Here is a 24,197-nt window from a genome sequence, read left to right as displayed (position 1 = left end):
TTGCAATTTTCTCCCCTCTCCGAGGACATGGTCATGAAATCACTTGGTACTCCTAAGTCAGGCTCTCCCCTTGATCCAGCACCTCCCCACGTGCTGTCTCTAGGTGCCCCCATTAATGCACCTACTATTACTAATCTTCTGAACTCCTCACTTTGTAAGAGCTCTGTTCCGGACCAGTAGAAACATGCCATTGTCAAACCCCTGTTGAAAAAGCCTAATCTAGACGCCACCCAGTTTAGTAATTATAGGCCCATCTCTCTGCTGCCTGCCCTATCTAAAATAATTGAAAAGCATGTGAATTTCCAACGTTCATGCTTTCGGGAAGATAATAACATCCTTCATCCCACTCAGATGGGTTTCAGACCTCTTCAAGGTACAGAATCAGTTCTGATTGCAGTCACTGCAGGGGCTAGAATGTGTCTTGATCAGGGTACTGTGACGGCTATTATCCTGCTGGACCTCAGTGCTGCCTTTGACATCGTTGATTATGATATATTACTTCTGAGAATGAGAGAGGTCGGAATCTTGTGTAGCACCCTGAGATGGCTCTCCTCCTTTCTGGAGGGGCGATCGTTTCAGGTCCTTGACTGGTCTTTTCTCTCTAGCTGTTTTAAGAGCAGTTGTGGATTGCCCAGGGCTCCTCACTCAGCCCTATTTTATTTAACATTTATATGTCTCCTTTAGCAGAGATTGTTAAGCCTTACGGTCTCTCGCTGATGTTGTATGTAGATGACACTCAGTTGGTGGTCTCAATATCCACAAACACCAGCACAAACTGTTTGTCATTCACCCCCTGCCTTCAAGCGCTAGTCGGATGGATGTCTCAATGTAGGCTTAAGCTCAACAATGACAAGACCCAGGTACTGATACTAGGACACCATCCCTGTCTGGGTTACAATACTTCTATTCTGGAACCTTGGGAAATCTCCCACCTCCTAAGGAATTTATTAAGAGCTTGGGAGTATGGTTGGACCCTCAGCTTATTATGGCACACCATGCCAAGAAGGTTTCCGCCACATCTTTTGGTCTGCTTAGGCTTCTGAGGAAGGTTTTCAAAATCCTACCATTTGTTGCAAAGAGACTTATTGTCCAGGCCCTTATCATTTCGCGTCTGGATTATGGTAATGCATTGTACCTTAGGGCCCCGAAATATGTGATCAGGAAGTTGCAGGTGGTGTAGAATACTCTGCCCGTCTGCTCCTAAATATACAAGACATGTATCAGCTAAATCAGCTATTTCTTCACTCCACTGGCTCTCAGTTCAGCATTGTATAAAGTTTAAAACCTTGTGTTATGTTCACAGTTCTCTGCACAATAGAGGTCCTTCTCTGCTTAGGACATTAGCTTCCTTCCATATACCCGTTAGACAGCTCAGACTTCTTTAGCAGCTTTAGCCTTCATCCCTAGAGTAAAGAAGTCTAGATGGGTTGGAAGTTCCCTGGCGTACCTCGGAGCCAAGTTATGGAACTCTACCTCTCTGCCTTCACCTTACTAGTCATGAACTTTCCTTTCGGTGAGCACTAAAAAGCTGGCTATTTAGAGCATAACCCCATAGACTATCTCTCAGAGTCCGTTCTCAGCGCTGGGAGACCTTTGGGTAGCCATGCGCTCTACAAAAGACCTAACACACACTCTCATTTTACTTGGCTTGTCTCAGCTTTCTTATAATGTCCCTCTTTCATCTTTCACCACTACCATAAGACAGGGCTGGGCGACACTCAGGGGTCTTTTGTCACCTCTTTTATTTAATCCTTATATGTTCCCACTGGCCCATCTTGCTAAGACCTGTGGCTTTGGTCTATTTCTGTACGCTAATGATACTCAGATTATTGTCTATTATCTGGCTGTGAACAAAATTCTGCTGTTCAATTTCATGAGTGCCTTCCTAAAGTGTAACACTGGATGAGTACAAATCAGTTCAAAATAAACAGGGAAAAAAATGAAATTCTTTGACCCTCTATTACCCTTCTGAGATTTGCCCTTCTGGCGGTATGTTTTGGGTCCTATGCCTTCCTTGGTTTTAAGTGTAAGAAATCTGTGCATCATAACTGACAGTTCACAGACTTTGACAGAAAGAATTTCCATCATGTCGAACTTGTGTTTTTTCATCTTTATTGTTTGAAGTCATTCTTTACCTGTTCACTATATTTCAGACAATATAGATGTTGAATGCCTTTACTTCTTCTTGGTTAGACTACTTCAATCATTATGGTTCTTGATCACCAAGCTCATCATATACATAGATTGTTACTGACCCAGAACAATGCTGTCAGGATCAAATGGGGAAGTAAAGACAGAGATCATGCTTCTGCAGCCCCATACCCTGCACATCGGTTACCAATGAGGCAAAATATTCTATTCAAATACATGTACCTGCTTTATAAAGCTGTTTATACCCCTTGAGACTGTCCTTTATTTGCTTGATTTCAATGGCATTGCCAAAACCATATACTCAGAACTGTTAGCCAAAAGTTGTTAAAGGTGCCCAAATTCTGTCACAAAACTGTTGGTGGAAGAGCTTTGTTTTGTGGCAGCCTCCACATACTGGAACTTTGTACCACTGCATTTGCAATTAAAACCAATTCCGAAATTTCTGAAACTGCTGAAATCTTGGCTTTTTACGCAAACTACCAACAAGAGTTTCTTAATTTTAATTTGCTAAACTTTGGTTAAACTGTAGGTTATCTAGTGGCAAGAAACCCTGTTTGTGTGTACATTTTGTGCAATATGTTTTTAAAATGGAAAAATGTTTCCCCTAGTAGTCAAGGTGCTTAGGATGGAGATTTATGTACCATTTTAGTTAGGCATTGCACTTAACCATTAAAACATATGATCATAACTCCCTTGTGTTCCTGATGAACTTTGAAATGACTGTTACCTCCGAGATATTCCTTACTTATAGAGTATAGAGGTTACAGGGGAGAGTGAACTGTTTCAGACCTATATAGAAGTCTTAGCATCTTTGACTCATTGCCGCTCAGATCTGGACCATACGGGAGCTCTAAGTCTGTCATTACATCCACTCTGGAAGACCTAAGATGGGAAGTAGTTGGTAGTGGTGCCTGAGCTATGATTCATTTGGGTCTGTTGGTTGCGTATAGCACTGCCGATCAAATGATACTGGTGAAGTGCCTATATAATGTTGGAGATACATAGGACAGAACTAGGAAGTTCTCAGTAAATGGCTATGCCCTCATTATCATTTTCTAGGTAGTCAATAAATTGCAGAGTTCCACATGCTTTTACCTTTGCCCTCCCTTTGTTACAACATATATCTAATGGAATTAATAATCTCATTAAGCATTTAACTGCACTGAACATTTTGAGAGAATTGGTTCAAAGTTCAGAGGGCAGGCCATGACAATCTGCAAAATAAAGGCTAGCAATAGAAAGTTAGAAGTCCACCAACAATCTCCAATTCACCTACCAACAAGAATTGGCAAAACAGTGAGACTAGTATGATGTGGTAAAGAATCAAACCTCAGGCATTCAAAAATGCTATAGTGTTGTTAATGGTGTTTGAAAGACACACTGAGACAAAGCTCCAGCTCTATCCTTCTTAGCCTTTGAAAATGCTTTAACATGCTTTGTTATTCTTGCAAGTTCACTTCACTACAGCTCCCACATAGTGTACCTGATCCAGTGGCGCCCTCATTGGAGACAATTGCGACTGCAAAATATTAAGCTCCATAAGGATATACAACAGTAACTCTGCCCCAAGTCACTAAGACAAAACCCTGTACATTCCTGAATCTGTCTGATTTTTGTCCCTGGTCCCACTACAAAGACCCTAAGAACCATCCATAAGATAGCTTTAATTTCCTAAGACTTCTGTATTACTAGTTACTTCAGTCAAATCTCATCAAAATGGTCAACGCTGTTTTTAACGTCCTCCTTTAATTTTCAGCATAAACTTTTTGCTGGCTAACGAATAATTGTTTCCTTTTTGTGAAAATGCATTGAGCTGTACATTTCAAATTCTTTATTATGTAGCTTTTTGATGTTTTTAATCCTCACACCCTAGATACCACAGGCAATGTAGCTTAATGGCCAGCACTGGCAACTCTGGAACTAGGTAACCATGTTTGAGCATATACAAACATCCATATTTACCCTTTCACCTCTATCATACCACAGGAATCCTTACAAAGGGCCTAAATGCCTAAATGCTATAGATTGCCCACCCATTGCTAGTAGTTTCACAATATGCAAAATTGGATAGAACAGATCGTAAGTCTAAGAGAAAAATAATCAATTGTATCACAGTTGTTAGAATACTAAATTTAAACATGCATAACGACATCATTAGATAGTGTCTGGCATGGCATCACCTAAATAAATTATATTCTAAAAAAGGGGGTGGGCTGATAGAAAGTTATGATGACTAAATAGTATTTGATTAGCGTGAGATCTGTCAGACACACACCTAGACAGTTAAGGTATCTGACAGCTTTATTTTCTTTGTCATGTAAACCTTCATTTTGAAATAGTGTTTTTATGTGGATCGGGGTTTGAATTTTGAAACTTTTCGGTTTTGCACAATGTTGTTCTAATTTTTTATGCAAAACATGTGCACTGCATAATATGATATAGTTCCTTGATGAACAGAATTCTGAAATAAACAATTTTGGTTCACGAAGGAAAACAACACATTTGTTGATTTGGATGGGGATTTTTTTTTTACATCGACGTTTAAAAAAATGGAAAAAGTTCATCATTTGAGATTTAATGTTGTTGCTATCAGATGAGGCCATATTTTCCATCTAACTCCAATCGACCCATCCTCTTTTAGCCTCTCATTTGAGATGGATAAAATGGTGTGGATGACAGTAAGGGACAGCAGCATGATAAACTTTAGAAACAGTTTGCTTGCATTTGATAATATAGACAATATGGGTTGGGCCATTTTTGGGTTATAAACTGAAGCCTAGCTAAACTGTTTACAAAAACAAGCATTGGCAAACCAATCAGTCATGTCTTTTGTCTTTGCCAAGTTCCAGATGTGTATGCATGGATGCAGCATCATTCATGTACACACGGCCTAGCATTAGATGTCTACATGTACATTTGTCACAATGCATGCATGTATATGGCATTGCGCACCAGCTACTTTATTTATTCACCATTCCAAAATGGTGAACATCCATTTTTGAGCAGTATATAAAAAAATAAAAATAAATGAGCACATAAGCGCCTTTTAAGAAAGGAATGGACCAGCAATACATTGGAGTTGCTAGGCCCACAAAATACTAAAAGCATAAAAAAAGAATGCAGTAGGGAGTAACGTATGAGTGGGTGGAGTGTCTGAATTGGAAGCAACGAGGAGCAGAGGGGGTCGAGGGAGTAACGGATGAGTTTTGGGGATAGGGTTTCAAACATGTAGAAAAAGGGACAGACTGCGAAATAGGGTAAGCAATGGAAAAGCTGGGAGGAAAAGGAAAAGCAACATAGAGAGTGCCGGGGTGAAAGATTTCGAGAGGGAAGCAGCACATGAGTGAATGAGCAAGAAAACACATTCACCCCCATGAAGTGCTAAAAGCAAAATAAATAACTACATCACTTAGTGTGAGCAGGATATAAGTCATCCACTCAAAGAGATGGTAAAGTGGCTGTGCTCAGGGAAGAAACAACACAATATTAGGAAGGAACACCAAAAAATAAAAAACAAGCAAAAAAAAAACAATCGAGGGTAAAGAATGGGCTGACACAAAACCATAGTAGGTATTGGTACTTTTCACAATAGGTCTTCAACAACTGACAACTAAAAGGTAAAGTTTCTAGTCCAGAGCTGCTAACAAAGAAGCTGGATTATGCATCTCCTTGTGTAAATGAGGTGCCTTGCTTTGTTCAAACATTATTATTCATCTTCTGTTCAATTAGGTGATTACTGAAATTTTGAGACATAAACGCCCGTATTTATACTTTTTTAGTGCCGCATTTGCGTCATTTTTTTGACGCAAAAGCGGCACAAACGTACAAAATGCAATTGTATTTTGTAAGTTTGCACCACTTTAGCATCAAAAAATGACATAAATGCGGTGCTAAAAAAGTATAAATATGGGCCGAAGTGAGCAATTTGAGGTGAAAACTGTATATCTAACTAAATATCACGAAGTGGAAAGGGTATACTTTACTCTTGATAAATGATGGGGATAAGACAAAGAAAAAGAAATATTTTTATCATTAGACAGCTTTGTGCACATCATTGTGCTCTATAAATGGCTGTATAATAAAACAATTAATTTTCTAGATTCTTTACTTCACATCTACTTTCCATAATATTAAAAATTATCTGAGGTTAGCTCCCTCAATAGAGGTCATAGTTTTGTGATGTGGCACAACTAATGTGTCCTGTTCAAAACTATCTATAAAGTCAGGTTATATTAAGTTGCACAGAAAAAAATAAGCACTTAACGTTGTCTCTAACATTGGCCTCGAAATCAAACCAAAGATTGCACAACAGTTCCTTGTGAGGTACATGCATGAAGAGAAAATTCCTTTATGTAAATGAAGTGCTTATTCTAGGTTCCCAGACAACCTAGGAAAGCGTTGATAGGCAAGAAGCTGTAATTTTAAACGTTTGGTCACACATGCTCATTTTGCAAGAGTTGGGAAAAGTAATAAAGGAAAACATGTTTTCATTTTTTCATTGGCAAAGAAAATGCCTTCACACAGAGAGCCAATCTAAAGTTAAACTTAAAGGCCAGGCTCATAATGATTTACAGTGACAACACGAATTTGCCCAGACTAGGAGGACAATGATTCGGAGACTGGTTATGAGGATCTTTCTATATTTGGATTTTCTACCTGACCCTCACCTCCTTTTTGTGTAACTTTGTAAAGCACAAAATATCTATACAAAGGTCCAAGGGCACAATTGTTCCAAAGAGAGATCATGACGTAGGCCTACTGAGTACTGACACGTCCATAGCTTGCTGTCTGAAAGTGGATTGTTGGGTGTTACAAAGAAGGTTTAACTGAGTAAAAATGTCAAAATTGAGAATTGTTTCGACGGCTGAGATAACAAATATCACATGTTTGTGAGAAGGCTGATGTTACAGTCCAGTTTTAGAGATCTGGGCCATGGATAAGAACGTGGCCTGACAGAAATGGGAAGTAAGATAGGGACATGGTGGACGCGTGCAGTTGCTGCTGAAGGGATGGAAGTAAGCAGCATTCATCTGACCAAGGTTCTTAGTTTAGGATGAGGCATTGTGAGCTAGGAAAGGCTGTGAAGTGAATGCCTGGAGATGGGTGTTAGCTGTCAGATGTGATGCAAGATACGTTTATAGGAAGACGATGGGGAAAGTTACCCATGACAGATGCAAAAACAGATAGAAATGGATGATGCAGAATATAGAGCTTAATCTAAACCTGTTTGATGGTTCAAGTGATAGCTTGTAAGGCACAAAATGTTTGAAATCAAATATTCCATTAATTAAGGGTGCTGGAGGCATTGATGTAAGGACTGATCCATTTTTCAGGTCACAAATACCGGGTGAAGATGAATCTAGAAAATGACCGATCCACTAAGCGTTTCCTAGGAAGTGGCACCGAAAATGTTGCGAACATACACAAAGTCATGACTTTGTAGGCATTCATGTAATATATTAATTGGAATCCTAAACTTACACATCCATCTACTAGCAAAGTTTGTGAAAGTTGCCAAATACCTACATTTTAGGGAATACAAGCAAAGGGATCTCTTCATACAGAAAACATTTCCCATATGAGGAAGGAAAAAATGGAAAGTATGCAATTACACATTTACCTTAACCATCCTCTGTTTTCGTTACAAGTGGCCTGTTAAGCTGGCTGTTTTTCCCCACCCTGTTTTACCGATTCCAGGGATAATGCTAAATGTGGGGGTGTAGAAAAGCCATCATATTTTGAGATGTGTGTGTTGGGTCCAATAAGAAATGAGGGTTTTTAGGGGACATCAGTAATGTTGTTGCTGAATCTCCTGGTGGGTCTTCATTTAGTGCTGGGCTTTTGACCAGAGTTTTTGCACCGCTTTCAGAATCAGAAAACTCTGAGTGACAATACTTGTAATTCTGATGAGGCCCGAAAACTGCTGCCAGAAGTTTGATGGCTTTGCCACTCCTTGTTTTTGTAAATAGTTCAGAAAGGCTTGTTTATAACCCAAAATTGGTGCAACAGATATTGTCTATTGTCTGTATCATCAAACACAAGTAAACTGTTTCTAAAGTTTATAATGCTGCTGTCTCTAACTTCCATCCCCCACCATTTTATCCATCCCAGCTATGAGGCTAAAGGAGAATGGGTCAATGGGAGTCAGATGGAAAATATGGCTCTCAACTGGTGGCAATACCATTAAATCTCAAAAGGTGAACTATTCCACTTTTTTAAACCACGATGTAAACAACATTTTTCAAGGAAATTTCACCATCTAATTCAACAAATATTTTGTTTACCTCAGAGAAAATAAATGGTTTATTTCAGAACATTGTTCATCAAGGAACTACATCATATTAAGCAGTGCACATGTTTTGCATAATAAAATGAGATGCTGGGTGAAAATAAAAGGTCCTGGTGAAACAAGATGCAGGGGCCAGTGCTGCATTGTGAATTTACCAATTTCCTAGATGGCTACTAAAAGGAAGGTAAAGCACCACAGAGGGTGAAAGGTGATACATGCTTTGAAGACCTTTATCACACCCATCAAACATGACATATTGGCCCATTTCTAAGGCAGAGAAGGACAATGTTAAGTGAGTGTTAAGTCATCCAGGGAAAACCTCACATAGTGATACGTTCAAATGTGACCGGATGGATGAAATGTGTGTTCAACATCACTTGATTCAAAACGTGTTCAGTGACAATAGTAGCCCCATTATGGTTAGTGCATGACCAAAATGTTTCTAATTTAAGGGCCTAATTCACAAAGGTATCTTTTGAGTAACTTTATACTTTGGAGTAAATTTACTACTTTCGATACCCACAAACTCCGAGTGCAAGCTTACTACAAAAGTGTAAATTACATGTCTCCACCCCTGGAGGAATGCATTTGGTTTACTCTTGTGTGGGTCAGTGACATCTCTGTTCCTAACCCCTCTCTTACCACCGCTACACCCCTCTTACTCCTCCATAATCCCATTCCATTTTGTAGTGTCTGCCTCTTTTCCCACCGACTTCCTCCAGTCCTACCCACATTTACTACCAAAACAAATACTTATATGCACAAATAACTATATGTGATGTTGAGGTGTAAAATTCCACACATAGTTTGTGAATTGCAATTTGTAGTACTTTTTGTAGTACCACACAATTAACTACAAAGTACAGTTTGTGAATCAGACCCTGAACTAAATAAGTCATTTTCTAGCTACAGGTCTGCATATACGTACAATGTTGGATTTCTGCAGTTATAACTTCTATTTACCATTGCTTGCTGGTGGTTCATCTTGCTGGGCTTCCTGTCTGGATAACTTCTGTTTTGTGGTCCCATCAGTTGATGGCAAAGGGGCTGTGATATTTACTAAATTCAAAGCAACAGAATTTGGAGAAAAACAATTACTTATCAATCATGTGAACATCTGCTCAACTAGCTAAGCCAAGGTTTTGTGGTCAAAGACATGAAAGAGGTAACATATTCATAACATATTTGCTGTTCATTGAAAACTACACCATTAGTTGATTCCTTGAACTTTCAAAATGTTTTAATCCTAGCAGATTCCAAGTTACTTTAGTCAAACAACATAGGGCCTGAATATGACCTTTGCAGTCCGACCCTTGGACCGTCAAAGCTGAAGGAGGAGGCCACAGTCACCCTCATCATATTACAATGTTTTCCCCTGGCTGACCAGTGGAAATGTCACAATTATGATGTTTCCGGAGGTCATCCGGGTGGAAACAGTGCAGTGGCATTGGCCTCGGCTCCTTTAGGGAGCTGAGGCCAAGGCCATCGCTCACCAGCACCCATTGAAGGGTGCTGGCAGGGGGCCCCTGCACTGCCTATGCTAAAGGCATGGGCAGTGCTGGGGCCCTCCTGTGGCCCCCACCCCTGGCTTTCCACCAGCCTGTCCACGGTGGTGCAACCGACATGGAAAGACTGGTGAAAAGTGGAGTCTTGCTCAGCATCGCAGTGCTGAACTCGACACCGCCATGGCAGACCACATCTCCAACCTCCCCTAACCCGTCAGGATCCCTGATCCCGGCTGAGGCAGCTCTCTCCTGGCAGTCCGACCTCCAGGATCACAATCTGCGGTCGGACCACCAGGAGTGCAGCGGTCCGACCACCACCATGAGTTTGGAGGTCCTCGGACCGCCAAACTCGGAATCGGGCTCATAGATAACAGACATACACATGAAACTGATATCATAGTGCAACATACTAGGAGGCAGACTGACAAAATATGTGGATTCCTATGCAAGCATGGATATATGGCTTTGGTCTGAGTAGACGCTTTTTAAATTTTTGTGATTCACAAACCCACGAGGTGTACCGTGGGTAAAAAAGATTACCTTTGTGGATACCTTGGAATGTGCATACCAGCAAGAAACCCTAGGTCTACAGTGGCTCTAATTACAAGTGGCCTCTTAATTCTGATTGGATCTGTGACAGCAGTTATCAGGCCCATCAGATTTTTAAGTATTTTACCATCACTCAGAGTTTTCTTCTCCTCAAAGCAGTGCGAAAACTCAGACAAAAGTCCAACACAAAATGAAGAGCCACTGGGAGAATCATCACCAGAATTAAAGATGTCCCCTATGAACCATCATCTCTTAGTGAACCCCCAGGGGCAAACTCAAAATACAATGGCTTCCCCCGTCCACATTTAGCAGTATCCTTGGCATTAGTAAAACGGGGTGGGGAAAAAAACAGCCAGTTTAACAGGCCACTTGTAATCAGGGTAAGAGGGAATATCTGCTGCTGCATGGTTATGGTAAATGTGTAAGTGCTTAACTTTTCATTTTATACTTCCTCACATGGAAAATGTTTTCTATGTGAAAAGATCCTTTTCCTTATATTCCCTAAAATGTAGGTATTCGGTGACCTTCCCTAACTTTGCTATTAGGTGGAAGTGTACGTTTAGAATTCCAACAAGTGTGAGGAAAGGCATTAATATATTATGTGAAATCCTGCAAAGTTGTGACTTTGTGTATTCACTACATTTGCAATACCACTTAATAAGACACCCTTAGTGGAACAGTCATTTTCTCACTCCTATCTGACTTATAACTGCAAGGTTCATCCATCTAGGAGACTTTCCATAGTCTTATATCTGCAAATGAAAATTCCCCAGATCCTAATTTTGTAAATGAAAAGTAAATCAAAACAAATTTCTTTAACCACAGTAAGTCTATTGATCAGTTGTTGCTAACATCTGGGTAATAGAGATCACTGTTTCCAACCATCTATGTTTAAAACATGGTTTGAAACTCTATTTTAAATATGGGTGGCTAGAGACACTGATCGCCACCATCCAGATTTAAGCGACAAGTAAGTACTTATGTAGTCTTACTGACTGAGCCCTCTGTAGGGTAGCACTCTAAAAGGCTTATGGATATTTTGTTTCTTCACTTGTAGTACTTACTGAGCTGCTTAAAGTTTATAAAAGACTTTTTACATGCTGCTCTTCAATGCTAACACTTCCTTGGGATTTGAACCCCACTCTTTCTAGTAAAGAACTGGTTTGTTGTTAAATAAAGTTTCAATCATTCTAAACTTGTCTTTAAATCTTGAGCGCCTTACAATCTTCTTTGTATCTTTGACTCCTTCATCTTCTGAAACAGAACTTCTACGCTGCCAGTAAACTTTGAGGATACGATTGCTCGTAATTAATCTTTGGTGAGTAAAATTTGTTACACGGTTAGAAAGTAACAAACATCTATTATAGCACAACATTTACCTAACAGGTTTCTTGGGGCTGTTATTTCCTGCCAGTCACCTGCCAGTCACTTGGTATTTTTGCCTCGGTCTGAGTTCTTTATTGATGAGTCATTTTTGTTGTCCAGTTGACACATGTTTTCCAACTAGATTTAATGCAACCTTTCTTAGAGTTCTTACATATCATTGTGTCCTTACAGAGGTAAGCCAATGGATCATTTCCATTATGTCTTCCAGCTCACCACTTGAATTGTCTAATTTTGTGAGAATGATTTCACTACTTCCAACTTTTTTTATGTTTGATATAATTTGTAATGTTTTTTTTGCCATGCTAGTTCATTGCCCTCCCGACATCTGCACTACTTATTATCATTTTTCCATTTTTTTTTTAAACTGGAACTGCTTGAGCATCTATCTGATTGGGAAACTTTGCATTTCTGCCCAATTCTCTGACATGTGAAAACGTTTTTCTGACTGAATCATGTCCAGATGATGTTCTTGTGCACATATGGCACCAAGAAGCCAAAACGTTGACTGATTTATTTAAACTGCTAAAAATATTACAGTTACAAAAGAATACATTGGCTTTTGCAAAAATAAATGTTTCCGTCCATATAGGCATTCAGCTTTTTATTTTAACGCATTGTTCATTTATATTAATGGAGTCTGATCTGGTGTCTGGAGTTTGTTCATTTGTACTAAGCACGTTTTATGGTTGTTGTTCACACAATTTTCATTATTGCAAAGATTGGTCTCTATGTTTAACACAGTTGATTTCTTGACCAATATTCACTCTGAGTCTCAGGTTGAATTGCTCATTCCAATGATTATGACTAATTTCACATTAAAATTAATGCCTATGAATCTATGCTATCATACCAAAAAAACAAAATTAGATGACTGTTTTCCACTAGGACCCTTGTTTTATTATTTGCATCACTAAACATTGCGCATGCTCTTTGTTAATCCTTTCACCACTGACCTGAACTCTGAGTAGGTGGAATGTTGCTTGACGTTTCTGAGTGGCTACTGCTAGGTGAAGATGCTGGGGAGTTGCGCTGTGTGGAAGGCTGCATTGCCCAAGCAACGGCAGATAGGTTTCCATGATTATGAGCTTGTGTGGTGATTTCTGTTGTTGTGCTTATGGGAAACGAGGAGGCAGAGTATCCCTGAATAAGCCCCGGCCTTGCAGCGACAAACTGAGATGGAATTCCAGACGAAAATTGATATCCTGCTGCAATAAATAAGAAGGCAATACTGGATATTACAACACAGAAGAAACACACTTGATCAAGTTATTTGTCACTCAGTGAGAATATATATCATATAAAGTATCCCTTCTGTATATTTCAAGAATATTGAATGTCAGTGATGAGATTGGTGACCTCATAGAGGAATTTGGCTGAAAGGCAAGTTATTTATTAGGTCACAGAATACTGAAGCGACTTACGATGCCCTCATAACATATGGTAAGTTGTGTTATGTTTACTGTAATACACTCACACAATCACTCTTCCTCCAGTCTCCTTTGAAATCCTTGAGCTCGTGTTCCTTAAGATGAAAGTTATTATTGTTGTAGATATGTACAATAAAAATAGAATCTGTACTGTGAACATAAACATGCCACTATGTAGTTTGAATTTTTTTGCAAAATCTTTCTTTAAGTAGCTAATATGTCACTTTCAAAAGTTGGCTGTGGAGGGCATGGCCTGATTGGCCATGGGGTGAAACGTGAGCTGTTTAGCTCCCACTGAAAACAGCACCCCAGAGTCCAATATCCTGGGAGGCTTACTTGCCCATGCAGAGGAACTGACCGCCTGAGGTGAAGGTACAGGCAGAAACCGTGATGAGCAACCCAGGTCCGACCCCTGGACTGAATCTTGGGCGACGAGGCTGCAGCTCTGACCAGACAAAATTGTGGCCAATGGACTCTGAGCCCACACCGGGAACAGCTGTAGATCAGCAGGGGAAGCGGTGTACCATTGCAGAGGCTATCGACCTGACCTACAGATCAGCAGCAGTGCGGGATGGTGGCTGAGGTGCCCAAAAGAACACAGCAGGACCAATATCCAGTAGAACCTGCCGCCTGCAAGAGCCAGACCCAGACTGCAGAGGTGACATGAGTCTGGACACAACGGTGCCTCAAAAAAGGGAACACAAGGGCACTGAAGCTTCTGAAGGAGTGAATAAGTGAAAGGCAGCCATTGGGGCTGGGTAATGCAATTACCATGGGGGGTGCAGCCCGGATCATGCTGAGACACGACTGGGGAGCTCCCCGAATATAAAGACAGATGGTGCAGCTGCAGTGGGCCAGAATTCAGTGGGTACCCCATCTAGGCCCCCTCTGAAGAGGCAAGAGACTGAAGGGGCAGACATAATCAGCTTGCCTAGTTTGTGCTATCCTCCATGGAGCCAGGGGAAACTAAGGGAGTGGCTCCTATCTATTGCCAACCCCCACCCAAAAGATTACATGGGCCACAGTTGTGAAGGCAGGCCCTGGGGACCCTTGACTGTTCATTACCTGCAGATAGGTGGAGTCCGTGGCATGACACAGCTGGGAACTGCCTGTGAAATAAATGTACATATCAACACAGCCTAGACTGAAGAGGGCTGACCTCCTGAGATCTGGTCGCCATTCAGCGTGAGAACTGATTGCCAAGGGGAGACATGGTGAAGAACTGCTGGGCCTCTCTCTGCCCCCCACCTACTGCTTGGGGATAAAAGGGGAAAGGATCCTGGAGTGATGGGGAGGACTCAAACACTGAAGAGTAGGTCCCAAGGCAAGATGGTGGAGGCAGAGAAAGATGCACACATGCAAGTGGAGGGATTGGATGCCCCCCGGGCCAAACACATGCCTATTATACTGAAGGTCATTAGTGACACTAAAGTGGAGCTGGACTCACAGGCCACCCCAATCGTCAACGAAGTGAGTTGCTTGTGGGAGGACCACAAAAAGCTGGCTAAGCCAGTGAAGGAGACTGAATAACAGCTCAGCACTGTCCAACCAAATGCCAAGGACCTCACAGCAATGTGCTCAGCCAAGGAGAGAGAGATGAAAACATTAACGGGTTGCTTGAAAGATGTGGAAGACAGGTCCTGATGACAAAATGTGAGGCTGGTGGGGGTCCCAGAAGGGACGGGAGGCCCTAATGTAGAGCTGTTAGTAGAAAACTGGCTGAGAGAGACTGTACTACAGGGACAACCACTGCGCTTCTTCTCAGTTGAGAAAGTCTGCAAAATATAGGCATCTCCACTGGTGTCGGGCCTGGGAATAATCATAGTCTGACTAATGAACTTTAGAGACAGAGATATTATATTGCTGGCGTCACAGAAACATGGCGCTGGGAAGTTGCAAAGTCAACCCGTATCTGGATTATACCACCTGGCCCAGAGGCAGACAGGCACAGTCATGCCAATCAAGAAAGTACTACACCAACTGAACTTGAAATATGCTCACATCTGCTTGACAAACCTGAGGATTGCATATGGGGACAAGGCCCATTTCCTGCTAATGGTGCAAGAGGCATGAAACTAGTTGGAACAACAGGGCTTGTGATCTGGCCCACTGCCCTGCACACCGGGAGACACAAGATGGTGACCGGTGTGCGCCAGATGTCAGAAGGACAGGAGAACCAAGGCTTCACTGATGAAGCAGCAAATGAGAGCTGAACAAGAGAGGACAGTGCAAGAGGTTAAAAGCTGCAGTTCCACCTTGGTCAACAACAAATGAGAAGCACTGGTCCTGGAGAGAGAAAGGAGTGGATGTAGGAGGCTGGACTGGCTTGTAGTGAGTACCAAGGAGTACTTACACCTTGCACCAGGCCCAGGTATCCCTTATTAGTGTAGAGGGGTGTCTAGCAGCTTAGGCTGATAGAAAAGGTAGATTAGCGGAGCAGCTTAGGCTGAACTAGGAGACGAGTGAAGCTCCTACAGTACCACTAGTGTCACTTGTGTCACTTGCACAATATCATAAGAAAACACAATACACAGATATACTAAAAATAAAGGTACTTTATTTTTATGACAATATGCCAAAGTATCTCAGTGAGTACCCTCAGTGTGAGGATAGCAAATATACACAAGATATATGTACACAATACCAAAATATGCAGTAATAGCAATAGAAAACAGTGCAAACAATGTATAGTCACAATAGAATGCAATGGGGGCACATAGGGATAGGGGCAACACAAACCATATACTCTAGAAGTGGAATGCGAACCACGAATGGACCCCAAACCTATGTGACCTTGTAGACGGTCGCTGGGACTGTAAGAAAACAGTGAGGGTTAGAAAAATAGCCCACCCCAAGACCCTCAAAAGTGGGTGCAAAGTGCACCTAATTTCCCCAAAGAGCACAGAAGTCGTGATAGGGGAATTCTGCAGGAAAGACCAACACCAGCAATGCAGCAACAATGGATTTCCAGACGAGAGTACCTGTGGAACAAGGGGACCAAGTCCAAGAGTCACGATCAAGTCGAGAGTGGGCCGATGCCCAGGAAATGCCAGCTGTGGGTGCAAAGAAGCTGCCACTGGATGGTAGAAGCTAAGGATTCTGCAAGAACGACAAGGGCTAGAAACTTCCCCTTTGGAGGATGGATGTCCCACGTTGTGAAGAGTCTTGCAGAAGTGTTTTCCCTCAGAAAGACCACAAACAAGCCTTGCTAGCTGCAAGGGTCGCGGTTAGGGTTTTTGGATGCTGCTGTGGCGCAGGAGGGACCAAGATGTCACCAATTGCGTGAGGAGACAGAGGGGGCGTCCAGCAAGACAAAGAGCCCACTCAGAAGCAAGCAGTACCCGCAGAAGTGCCAAAACAGGCACTACAAAGTGGAGTGAACCGGAGCTCACCCGAAGTTGCACAAGAGGGTCCCACGAAGCCTGAGGACAACTCAGGAGGTCGTGCAATGCAGGTTAGAGTGCCGGGGACCCAGGCTTGGCTGTGCACAAAGGAAATCCTGGAAGAGTGCACAGGAGCCGGAGTAGCTGCAAAACATGCGGTTCCCAGCAATGCAGTCTAGCGTGGGGGGGCAAGGACTTACCTCCACCAAACTTGGACTGAAGAGTCACTGGACTGTGGGAGTCACTTGGACAGAGTTGCTGAGTTCAAGGGACCTCGCTCGTCGTGCTGAGAGGAGACCCAGAGGACCGGTGATGCAGTTCTTTTGTGCCTGCGGTTGCAGGGGGAAGATTCCGTCGACCCACGGGAGATTTCTTCGGAGCTTCTAGTGCAGAGAGGAGGCAGACTACCCCCACAGCATGCACCACCAGGAAAACAGTCGAGAAGGCGGCAGGATCAGTGTTACAAGGTCGCAGTAGTCGTCTTTGCTACTTTGTTGCAGTTTTGCAGGCTTCCAGCGCTGTCAGCAGTCGATTCCTTGGCAGAAGGTGAAGAGAGAGATGCAGAGGAACTCTGATGAGCTCTTGCATTCGTTATCTAAGGAATTCCCCAAAGCAGAGACCCTAAATAGCCGGAAAAGGAGGTTTGGCTACCTAGGAGAGAGGATAGGCTAGCAACACCTGAAGGAGCCTATCAGAAGGAGTCTCTGACGTCACCTGCTGGGACTGACCACTCAGAGCAGTCCAGTGTGCCAGCAGCACCTCTGTTTCCAAGATGGCAGAGGTCTGGAGCACACTGGAGGAGCTCTGGGCACCTCCCAGGGGAGGTGCAGGTCAGGGGAGTGGTCACTCCCCTTTCCTTTGTCCAGTTTTGCGCCAGAGCTGGGCTGAGGGATCCCTGAACCGGTGAAGACTGGCTTATGCAGAGATGGGCACCATCTGTGCCCATCAAAGCATTTCCAGAGGCTGGGGGGAGGCTACTCCTCCCCAGCCCTGACACCTTTTTCCAAAGGGAGAGGGTGTAACACCCTCTCTCTGAGGAAGTCCTTTGTTTTGCCTTCCTGGGCCAAGCCTGGCTGGACCCCAGGAGGGCAGAAACCTGTCTGAGGGGTTGGCAGTAGCAGCAGCTGCAGTGAAACCCCGGGAAAGGCAGTTTGGCAGTACCCGGTCTGAGCTAGAGACTCGAGGGATCATGGAATTGTCTCCCCAATGCCAGAATGGCATTGGGGTGACAATTCCATGATCCTAGACATGTTACATAGCCATGTTCGGAGTTACCATTGTGACGCTATAGAGCTATATAGCGTGTAATGGTGTCCCCGCACTCACAAAGTCCGGGGAATTTGCCCTGAACAATGTGGGAGCACCTTGGCTAGTGCCAGGGTGCCCACACACTAAGTAACTTAGCACCCAACCTTTACCAGGTAAAGGTTAGACATATAGGTGACTTATAAGTTACTTAAGTGCAGTGGTAAATGGCTGTGAAATAACGTGGACGTTATTTCACTCAGGCTGCACTGGCAGGCCTGTGTAAGAATTGTCAGATCTCTGTATGGGTGGCACAAGAAATGCTGCAGCCCATAGGGATCTCCTGGAACCCCAATATCCTGGGTACCTCAGTACCATATACTAGGGAATTATAAGGGTGTTCCAATATGCCAATATAAATTGGTGAAATTGGTCACTAGCCTGTTAGTGACAATTTGGAAAGAAATGAGAGAGCATAACCACTGAGGTTCTGAATAGCAGAGCCTCAGTGAGACAGTTAGTCATAACACAGGTAACACATACAGGGCACACTTATGAGCACTGGGGCCCTGGCTGGCAGGGTCCCAGTGACACATACAACTAAAACAACATATATACAGTGAAATATGGGAGTAGCATGCCAGGCAAGATGGTACTTTCCTACAGTGGACCAGAATGCACAGAGACAGAGCCGGACAAGGAGAGATGACTGAAGATCACCCCGTTGACTGCAAGGGACCTTGAGTAAGGTGACTTCCTTGGGTAGGGGAAAATTTCTCCTATATACTGTTAAACTGGGCCCTGGGCATATTGTTTAAGAGTCGACCTGCAACTGAGCAAGCGCCCATGAACTATGGTAAGACCCGGAATGTACTCTGGGGCTCCGGTTGAAATAGAGAATAAGAAAGTAAGTGCAGACCTAAAATACTGAGGCATTAAGGAGGCAGGGTGAGTATCTATGACTCCCATACAGCCTATTGGCTGTGCCCCAGCCAAGGATGCTCAGAAGGTGTAATGTTGGTATTGTTTGAGGTTTATATATGCCATGAATTGGGGGGTGGGGTCAGTTGCAAAATCATGGCATGGTAAGTTAAGGAGGGGATTACTGGAAGGAAAGTTCACTACATATCGGGTCCTCGTGACACCAGGGTAGCAGCTACACAGGTACACCAGGGCGCAGGGTGGGGATGGGAGACAGGAAATTTGAGGCCACCATGACACAGAAACGGAATTTGACAATGTTCACATGGAACATGAACAGGCTAGCCAAGAGAGTGAAAAGAGGCCTAATTAATAAGGCACTAAACAGATACAAAGCTGGCATAGTGTTTCTGCAGGAAACCCACCTGATAGATGGCCAACATGGTAGCTAATGGAAAGGGTTATATAAAATGGCCTGCCATGCACACTACACTTTGGGTTCTAGGGGAGTGTTGATTCTCCTTAAAAAATCACAACAGCTTCATGTGTCCAGCACATGGACAGATACCAATGGCTGCTGCGGTGCTCTGATGAGCAAATGGGGGGGGGGAGACCATCTTGTTGCTTAACCTGTACGTCCTACCGGGACTTAAGTTAGCAATGCTAAAATGTTAGGGAGCATCCTAACAGATGCATCACAGGCACTTACGATCCTCAGTGGGGATTTCAACTTAGTCATGACCACGTATCTGGACAGAATGAGCACAAGACATGAAGGGGAGGGGACACTGGGGAACTGGAGGGGTTTGTGCAGCCATTGGGACTGAGTGATATCTGGGGGGCTCTAAACAGGCAGGAAAGGGGTTACTCGTACTACTCACACACACATGATTTGCCGTCTAGGCTTGACTACTTCCTCACTCCAGGGGGTGCATTACACAGATTTACAGAGGCCAAATACCTGGCATGGGGGAGAAGTGATCACTCCCCTCTGCAGGTCACATACACCACTGATAGACTGAGTTCACCATGGGATTAGAGGATGGAAACCTGGTGCCTCACAAATAAGCAGGAGGTTTGGAGACTGGACAAAACCACAAAGCTTTATTTTAAGGAGAATAAGGGGACAGTGCAGAGCCCAATCACACTGTGGGAAGTGTACAAAGCCATGATCAGGGAGGTTATTTTCTCAGGAAAGGTAGCAGTCACTCTACTGAGGGAGTGACTCAGTAGACAGACCACCTTGGAGAGGGAGATGACGCAACTATAGAGAGACTGTGCTGCCTCTCCTACTCCAAGCTGAAGAGAAAGAGCTAGGTCTGAAACAGGAAGAGTTCCATATGGTGGCCTGGAATTAGGTTAAACTGCATATAGCACCAGACAGAAGTGTATTTATGATGCAGGGGAAAAGGCAGACAAACTGCTGGTGTGTATAGGGAGCAAGGAAAGGGAGGGACTGCATGTGGAAGAGCTCAGGGGAATCAGTGAAAGTGAGTGAGCAAATACTAGAGGCGTTTGTGAGATACATGGAATAATTCTATAGTACACAACTACACACCTCGGGTGAAGAAGTGCTGGCCTTTGGGAATGGCTGCCTGGTGCGATATCTCAGGGCAGATCAGAGAAGGGGGCTGGAGGCCGACATCTCAGAGGAGGAAAGAGCATTGGCAATGGGGCTAGTGCAGATCCGGAATGTCCCAGGCCCAAACGGGCTACCCATTGAGCTCTTCTTCAGAATTCCCCCTACATGCAGCATGTAGAAGCGTTTAACTTGGGGAAGACAAAAAAACACAATTTACATCCCTAAAGTATTGTAGTCAGTCTTTTTTATGGAATAAGGTGGTATATAGTGATTGCCATTTTTTGACTTAGGGACTGGATGTTCATTTTTTAAACAGATATCCTTGAGAAGTTTTGGGGATAGTAGCATGTTTTGCTTTGCAGCCAGCAATGCAAGTACTCATCTTTTGGCTATGTACTTCCTTATTTTTCTTTTATTCCGTAATCTTTCTTGTCTATGTGGTGCCTTCATTATTATTATCATTTTTTTCAGATGTAACTCAGTGAAAACACCACAAAATGACACAAGACAGGTTTAGAAAAATTGGAACTATTTATCTAAACAAAACAAGACCAACATGACAAACATTCAACATACACAAGTCAAGTTATTAATTTTAAAAGCAAAAGAGTCTTAAATCCTTGAGAAAACAGTAAAAACACTGTTAGCGTTGAAAAGTACCTTGGTAGCGTCAAAATAACACCCACAGGCGAGTGTGCGTCAGAAAAGGCTAGCAATGCATCGATTTCTCACCCGCAAGCAAGACCGTGTGTTATTCTCCTCCTCTGGTCGGGTCGGCGTGCGCTGCTTTTCCTCTCTGCAGGAGAGCAATGCATCGATCCAGGCAAGCACTCGGGTCTGGGCAGGATTTGCATTGTTTTTCCGTGCCCAGCAAGGTTTGCGCCAAAAATCCTGCTGCATGGTATCCGCAAAACTGCGCTATGTGGGTTGTGCCGTTATCAACCTCCCTCAGTGGGTGTTGTGAGTCATTTCTCCAGCTGCGTGCATCGATCTTCCAGCGGCGATGGCGGTGGAGTGTCGATTTCTGCCGCGAACCCTGCGGCGTTTTGTTTTTCAGCCACGTCTCAGAAGGTGTGTCGATATTTTCCCCGCACGGCGGTCTGTGCGTGGATTTTCAGCTTCAACTTCCAAGGCTCCAGGAACTGGATAGGCCACCCCTTGGCAGGGCAGGAGTCTCAGCAGAGAGTCCAGGTGCTGGCAGTAGAGGTCTTTGAGGGCCCTGAGACTTCAACAACAGGAGGCAAGCTCAGGACAAGCCCTTGGAGATTTCTTCACAAGCTGGAATGCACAACAAAGACCAGTCTTTGTCCCCTTGCACAGGCAGAAGCAGCAACTGCAGGATAACTCCACAAAGCACAGTCACAGGCAGGGCAGCACTTCTCCTCAGCTCTTCAGCTCTTCTTCAGGCAGAGGTTCCTCTTGATGTCCAGAAGGGATCTAAAGTCTGTGGTTTTGGGTGCTCTTCTTATACCCATTTTGGCCTTTGAAGCAGGCTTACTTCAAAGGAAAGTCTCTCTTGTTTGTGAAATCCTGCCTTGCCCAGGCCAGGTCCCAGACACACACCAGCGGGTTGGAGTCTGCATTGTGTGAGGGCGGGCACAGCCCTTTCAGGTGTGAGTGACCACTCCTCCTCTCCCTCCTAGCACAGATGGCTCATCAGGATATGCAGGCTACACCCCAACTCCCTTTGTGTCACTGTCTAGAGAGAGATGCAAACAGCACAACTGTCAAACTGACTCAGACAGGAAATCCACAAACACAGAGAGTCACAGAATGGTTTAAGCAAGAAAATGCCCACTTTCTAAAAGTGGCATTTTCAAACACACACTCTCAAAACCACCTATACCAAAACAATGTATTTTTAAATTGTGAGCTCATAGACCCAAAATTCACGCCTATCTGCTCCCAAAAGGAATCTATGCTTCAATCATTTTTAATAGCAGCCCCATTGTTAACCTTTGAGAGAGATAGGCCTCGCTACAGTGAAATCCGAATTTGACAGTATTTCACTGTCAGGACATATAAACCACATTAGTATATGTCCTACCTTCAACATACACTGCACCCTGGCCATGGGGCTACCTAGGGCCTACCCTAGGGGTGTCTTACATGTAAGAAAAGGAAAGGTTTAGGCCTGGAAAGTGGGTACACTTGCCAAGTCGCATTGGCAGTTAAAATCTGCAGACACTGCAGTGGCAAGTCTGAGCCATGTTTACAGGGCTACTAATGTGGATGGCACAACCAGTGCTGCAGGTCCACTAGTAGCATTTGTTTTACAGGCCGTGGGCACCTCTAGTTCACTGTACTATGGACTTACCAGTAAATCAAATATGCCAATCATGGAAACCCAATTACACACACATTTTACATAGGAGCACTTGCACCTTAGCACTGAATAGCAGTGGAAAGTGCCCAGAGTAACAAAAACAGCAAAAACAGAGTCCAGCATACATTAATAACCTGGGAAACAGAGGCAAACAGTTAGGGGAGACCAAGTCAAGGATGCCAAGTCTAACAAAAGGGCTCCCTCATTCAACTGCAGGGTAGATGGGAACAGGACCTAGGGGAATTGGATGATGAGGACTGGGAGGCGGCATTTAGATTTCCTGTGGAAGCTGCCATTAAGACAAGCTACCACCTGATCCAATTCAAAATAGTCCACAGGACATACTACATAAGGGTATTGCTCCACAAAATCGGGAGGGAAGAGAATGTGTTATGCCTGTGAGGCTGTGGGATGGAAGGCATGCTGCTACACACACTTTGGAGCTGCCATAGACTGCGTTCATTCTGGGAGGCAGTAAGTGAATCCTTAGAGGATGCTATCGGAGTACCCCTGGATTTCCAGTCCAAGCCCACAATACTGGGGATATGGGATCCCTCGGATCTGATACATTATCAGAAGATCCTGGTTAACATGGAATGCATGGTGGTCAGGCAGGCAGGATACAGCCCAAAAGTGGAGCGATGGCCCCCCTCCACCACCACCCCAGTATCGGGAGACTGGCATGGAATTGCGGAAGGTCATCAAAAGAGAGACTTACAAGGGGAGGGGATGTCAATAAAAGCTTGATAAATTCTTAGGGATGTGGGGCACGGCCAGCACGTAACAGATTGGATGGAAGCAAGGGTGGGAGACACTCCAGTGAGGGGAGTACACAGGATGGTTACACATGCCGAAATGTAGGGTCCTTGAGTGACAAGCATTAGTAAGCAGAGGAAGATTGAAACACGACTGCTGATGTGCAAGGGGGTTGGGTGTTGTGGATTGGACCCAGCATGGTTGATATTGAGGGGATGGAGGGAAGGTAGAGGATGGTTTGAAATGTTGTGTAGAGATGTTACTGTTCAGAGATACATAATAATCTGTTATTTTAAAATACAGTGGAATAAGAATGGTGTTCCACATCGGACAATAATGCAAAGGCTTGTAAGGCAGATGAATGCTCGGGACAACCAATGTGCAACTTTATGACTATGATATGTTGTCTGCTCAGATTGATACTGCATTATGATAATGTAACTGCCTTGAAAGCATTATGATTGGACCACAGTTTGGTAAACTGTCTGCAATGCAAACATTACTATAAAAAAGTAAATTGAAAAAATGCAAAAAAGTGGTTGTGGGTTCGAATGAGTGGTGGATAGATTCCTTCTTTTATCTATTGAACTCCAAAAGTGCAATAAGAGTTGCTATGAATGTCTCATTAATGGCTAAAGACTGCAACATTTCACGTAAAAAAAGGTAGGAAGGAGAGA

The 24,197-nt window shown here is 43.6% G+C and overlaps 1 protein-coding gene across 2 annotated transcripts in view; it reads right to left on the bottom strand.

The window, feature by feature from the left end:
* Window positions 1-24,197, bottom strand: part of LOC138295908 (centromere protein J-like) — a 387,581-nt gene that overhangs the window by 203,848 nt on the left and 159,536 nt on the right. For both annotated transcript variants that reach the window (XM_069234528.1, XM_069234529.1), the window contains exons 4-5: window positions 12,834-13,085; window positions 9,404-9,499 (exon numbers count right to left, since the gene is read on the bottom strand). In XM_069234528.1, coding sequence (XP_069090629.1) covers window positions 9,404-9,499; window positions 12,834-13,085 — 348 coding nt within the window. The remainder of the gene's footprint in view (window positions 1-9,403; window positions 9,500-12,833; window positions 13,086-24,197) is intronic.

This window comes from Pleurodeles waltl, chromosome 5 (assembly GCF_031143425.1).
Source record: "Pleurodeles waltl isolate 20211129_DDA chromosome 5, aPleWal1.hap1.20221129, whole genome shotgun sequence".
In the NCBI taxonomy this organism is placed as follows: Eukaryota; Metazoa; Chordata; class Amphibia; order Caudata; family Salamandridae; genus Pleurodeles; species Pleurodeles waltl.
This window is presented reverse-complemented; position numbering and strand designations above follow the sequence as displayed.